At 31.2% G+C, this 5589-nt stretch overlaps 1 protein-coding gene across 1 annotated transcript; it reads right to left on the bottom strand.

Moving 5' to 3' along the window:
- Window positions 1-2380: 2380 nt before the first annotated feature.
- Window positions 2381-3095, bottom strand: LOC119683250 (peptidoglycan-recognition protein SC2-like). Its single transcript, XM_038096889.1, has 2 exons — window positions 2665-3095; window positions 2381-2602 (listed from the first exon to the last, which is right to left on the bottom strand). The coding sequence occupies exons 1-2, from the start codon at window positions 3041-3043 to the stop codon at window positions 2424-2426; spliced, it is 558 nt and encodes a 185-aa protein (XP_037952817.1). The 5' UTR covers window positions 3044-3095; the 3' UTR covers window positions 2381-2423.
- Window positions 3096-5589: the final 2494 nt, after the last annotated feature.

The raw sequence follows: 5589 nt of genomic DNA, 5'->3' as shown, positions 1-5589 counted from the left end.
CTATCAGTAAAAGCTTGAATGACTGCTGTTAGTTTCTCCTATCATTGATTATCATCTACTATAATTTTTAAACTAGACATTGTGACTCAATTTGTGATTCCATTTCTACAACTTAAAATATATCTTGGCTTTAAAATATATTAAAATTTTATCAATAAAAATTATTTATGATTTTTGGCAAACATTGAAATAAATAATCAAAAAAAGCCTCTTTTAAAGTGAAAGTAATAAATAATAAAATTAAAATTTTTGTATTAAAAAAAAATTGGCTCGTGTTAAATAACTGCCCACCTCGATAAAACAACTTTAGATTATTTGTCACATAATGATATTTTTTAATATAAACAAAAAAAAATTATTTTCATTATTCTGATTAACTTTTAGGTTACTTATACGGGATTATATGGGATACTTATACGGGAAGGCGAAGGATTTCAATCCCTTTTTACTCTAATTAGTTAATCATGTAAGATGTTTTAAAAAAAAGATAAAGGATTTTATATTAATAAAAAAGATACTATTTAAGCGAAAAAGTCAAATATTGTATTTTTTCTTCTTCTTCCTTGGTCGATCAAACTCCAGTTAGTATCTTAAGCACTTTTACTATATAGTGTTTGTGATCATTTCGATTATCAACTATAATAAGCGTTCCGGTAAATTCTGACAATAAGTTTTTTGAGATGATTAATTGCAAGTATATTTTGAAGCCCAGCATATCTTCCTTACGGAATATATAGTGCATTTAATTTACGAGAGTGAAATTCCACAGAACCTTACAATTTCAGCGCTCTGTCTTTGATACTCTTTGACACTCTCGGCTCTTAAGTCTGATGTACCATGGAGTTTCTTTTTATTGATAGTATTACAAATAGACCAGTAGTCAATTACAAATAGGTCATGCCACTTAGCTTGACTTATCTACATAGACCAATGACTTTGTATACTTTCAAAAAAAATGCTCTGCCAGTAGTTAATTACAAATAGATTATGCCACAGCTGACTATAATATAGTCAGCAGATATTTAATATCATAGCTCTTCCGTTTTTCTAATAATATAACATGCATTATAATTTCATTAAAACAAAAAAATTGCTTAGAGCATCTTCACCCATACATGAAAAGCATTTCTTCAATGGCTCTGTACTTTAATGTTTTGAAGAAGTGGAGAGGAATGGAGTTCCGCCAGCACTTGGGAACATTGAACTTGGTATATGCCAGCGCAAACCCTGTCGTCCTTAATCCAAATTGTAACAGAGCCCTGAGCCATCCAATGGGTAATTATCTAATAGTATGTACAGCGTTAGTACATAAAGCAATGTGTCTGATTACATTGAACTTGGAAAATGCCACTGCAATCCTTATCGTCCTCAATCCAAGTTGTAACAAAACTAATATCTAATAGTACGTAGTTTTAAGTTTGAGTTGTGCACAGGATTTAGTAACCGTCACGTAATATCAGCCATCAGTAAAGAAAGTTCTACAACCCAACGAAGCTAGCAGTTTATAAACAACACTATATAGTGCATTGTTTAAGTGACTAATAGATCTTCTTTAGATCTATTCTACGACAAAGGTAGGAAATTTTTTTACTAAAAAAGATACTAAAACAAGATCCAGACATAGTACCACTTCGTGTTTCTCTCCGTAAATATTTCTTAATGAAAATTTATTTTAAATACAAACATAATTAAAATTTTTATAAACCTTATATAGATGCAATTTTTTGCATGAGTACTGTTATATTGAAGAAAGTATCTAGTAAAAGGAAGATGCCCAATAAAGTCCAATTAATTTAGCTATATTTCTATAAAAAATTGGTCTTTAATTTGACCGGCGAAATTCGTTTTGTCATATTTGGTTTAATTTTTAGCCAATTATTTAGCCAAACATTACTTGAGTGTGATAGTATAGTTCAGATGGAACCACATATGATCTCTTAAAAATTATGGTAACTTAAAGAAGGATGTAAAAACCATTTTATTTAAGCATGAGTTAATACCATCGTCCAAATTAGATATGGCTTCATGTCATTATTTTAAAACTAAAAGTATTTTGTACGAGTACATAAAAACCATTTCAAAAATAACCCCGGAAGATTCGTGGAAGAATCTTGGAATGTGTATATTGCTACCAATGGTAATTATTCTGAACCACAAATGCTCAATTAATTTTAAATTTTGATACGAAACTGAACATGTGTAGTCTTACTTAAGTTCCCCAACCTCAATCGTTGTTCCTTTTAGGCAATTTAACAAAAACAAATATATATGCTCTTTAACAGTCTGCAGAATATTTTTAGACACTATTATCATTGCAATATATCCATTATTGAAGTATATTATATTTAAAAACCCAATATTTAAATAAAATATGAACAAGTTCATTATTAATATGCTTTTATTTAAAAAGTCATGAGATCAATTTAGGCCTTCCAGTGTGACCATGACTTGATCTCACTGTATAAATATGTGCCAGGACAATCAGTTGAACCAACTTGACGATGTCCGTACAAAATGTAGCCGGATGTAATTTGTCCCTTCGTCACAGCGTAGGCTAATAATTCTTTAGCGGCAGAAATTTGAACTGCAGTGGGTGAATAATCTGAAATGGAATTTGAAAATTTCAAATTTAAATATATATATTAAAATATATTTCATCCTTACTGTTAAAGTTGCCCATTAAGGAGATGCCAAGACTTTTTGAGTTCCAGTTAGATGCATGGGCACCAAGTACATTCCAACCGCGGCCTTCATAAATATTACCATCACCACCAATCAAGAAATTGTAACCAATATCAGCCCAACCCAAAGAATCCATATGATAGCTTTGTATGTTTTTCATTTGTTGGATGCAGGCAGCTTTTGTACTACAACTGGATCCTTCGGTATGATGAATAACAGCATAAGACAAGCCGCTAGCTAGAGTACTTTTGCTAGTTGGATTTCTTCCACCCCATTCCGATTTGGAGATTATGGTTATTCCGAAAACGGCCTGGGCACACAATAGTACCGCCACGAGACAGAAAAATGATTTTGAAAACATTTTGTTGTTTAAACTCAATGCACGAGTGATAAACTACTCTGAAAGGTATTCCAACTTTTGATTTTATATATTTCCAAATTTGCTCTTTATTTTATTAGATAAGAACTATTTTGTTTTGATTTCGAGATTATTTATAAAATTATTGTTCGCGTAAAAGTGCAAAAATAGCCATGATTAAAATTTAATTATTCCTATAGCAATTTTTGATTTTATCAAATTTAAGGTTTGAATGTTTTTCACTTCTCTGATAAAAAGGAATCAATAATGTTGATTATAAACAATCACTTGTATAAAAATATATGATATTTACTTAAATTCAGTGATATTATGATACGAATGATAACGATTTCTTAATGATTAAAGGTGTATTCCGGCGATGATGTGTAAGGATGGAAATTTTGACTAATTTCCAACCTACATACGATCAGTTTGGAGTTAATATCTACAATGAAAACTGGTTAATTTTTATTGTTAATTTAAAACGTAAACAACTTACCATAAACCCTCCCCCGCATGCACGTAATTGCACCAAATGAACAAACCTAAGATTACATTGAAAATGCAAGTAATATAAAATATATTTAAACAAATAAATAATACACTCACCTTATTTATTATTTATATTAATACTTTTAATATTTGTAATATTTATTTATTTATTAATAAATATTTATAAATAAATAAATTTATTAATAAATAATAAACCACACACACCGGCACTATATAAAAAAAAACAACACGTTTGTAAACAAGACAAAACATGAAAGCTTTGGTTGAACTAAAAACAAAGCACGGCGAATTCAAGAACACACGAAAACACAAAGCACAGAAATTATACTAAGGCGAACAACAGCAGCAAAAGACAACAAGTATCAAAAATACCAACGGAAAATGTACCGATGCGCTACAGGAAAAGCTTCGGTCATTTGAGTATAAATAAACGCGCATTGTACAAGCAGGGGCACTTGTTGGGAAACTCTCAAAGGTAGTAATACATCTTTGTGAAACAAGTCAGTAGAACTATAGCGTCAAGGTAGTATATACGTCTTGACAAGTAGATTGTATATGTAGTCTTATATGTAAATCAAGCCAAGGTAGTCATGATACATCTTGGCTAGTAGGATTTTCTGTAGGTTTGAGTTAGGGTAGTAATACGTCCTAACATTAATGAATGCTAACCAAGGCTGTAACCCAGCATAACACTTCTAATCTCCAGTTAACGACGTCTTCTGACAAAACACCAAGATTAGCACAAGTACTGTCGTCTGACAACAACATTTCAGGCACGTGGAAACAACGATCGGAACAATCATCGAAGCACAATTATTCCAAATATCCGTAGTCATCAAATTAGCAAACCAGCATTATATTATAATTATATTAGATTGTACAACCTTATTTTATTTTAAATTCTCCTAAATAAATAATTGAATTACTACATCACATTGTCTTTGACTTCCAAAGTAAAAATTCTATTGCAACGACCCCTGGACGACGGCTGAGTATACCACAGTATCATCAGCGACAGAAAGTGTGTTAATACAGATGTTAATATACATCAAATTAATATAAGATGTTTATGATGTTAATATGTATACTAAAATCATCGATTTTTAAACGTTGAATCTATTCTTCGTAGCTTTAAATTGGAGAACGCGCTCTATAAATTCTCTTGAACAAATAACACTTGAACCTATTACATTACTATCCCCACATTTGGAACGAATGTTTTTCTACAAATGAATATAGTAATTAATTAATTAGCATATAACAAAATTTTACTACATATAGTATAATAAACTGTTCATAAAATATGGTATTAAAAGTCAATATTATCAGATGTATGTTTCTATAAGCCACTATAAAGACTATACATTAAGACCGAAAAGTTTTCGGAAATTCTCATTTAAAATTCGCGCGCTGTATATTTTTCGATATTTTAAGTTTATGTAGTTTGGCAGCACTGTCCTTAATTACTATGCCAAAAATGAGCGCGATCTGTCAGACAGTTCGTTTACGGCAGCTGTTGAAACCAGTTCACCTCAGTAGGGCGTTGCGAAAAAAACAATGGAAAAAAATATTGAACAAAGAGTTTGCATCAAATTTTGTGTTTCGAACGAAATTTCGTGTGCAGAATCGTTGCGAATGCTACAAAAGGCTTATGGGGAATCAGTTTTATCGAAAACTCAAGTTTATGAGTGGTACAAAGCCTTCCAGGACGGTCGTACGACCGTCGAAGACATTTCGCAACGCACTACTGAGGTGAACTGGTTTCAACAGCTGCCGTAAACGAACTGTCTGACAGATCGAGCTCATTTTTGGCATAGTAATTAAGGACAGTGCTGCCAAACTACATAAACTTAAAATATCGAAAAATATACAGCGCGCGAATTTTAAATGAGAATTTCCGAAAACTTTTCAGTCTTAATGTATATACAACAGTACAACAAAAAGAATAAAAGTTATAATCATGAGAAGTTTAAATGAATGTAAAGGTGACAATGCAAGCACCTAAACACAAAAAATTTTACATTGATTGTTGATAT

Source organism: Teleopsis dalmanni, chromosome 2 (assembly GCF_002237135.1).
Source record: "Teleopsis dalmanni isolate 2A chromosome 2, ASM223713v2, whole genome shotgun sequence".
Classification (NCBI taxonomy): domain Eukaryota; kingdom Metazoa; phylum Arthropoda; class Insecta; order Diptera; family Diopsidae; genus Teleopsis; species Teleopsis dalmanni.
This window is presented reverse-complemented; position numbering and strand designations above follow the sequence as displayed.

Coding starts and splice junctions, on each gene's coding strand:
- LOC119683250 (XM_038096889.1), bottom strand. CDS start 3,043: ATGTTTTCAAAATCATTTTTCTGTCTCGTGGCGGTACTATTGTGTGCC. Junction 2,603..2,664: donor CTTAATGGGCAACTTTAACA/GTAAGGATGAAA, acceptor ATTCCATTTCAG/ATTATTCACCCACTGCAGTT.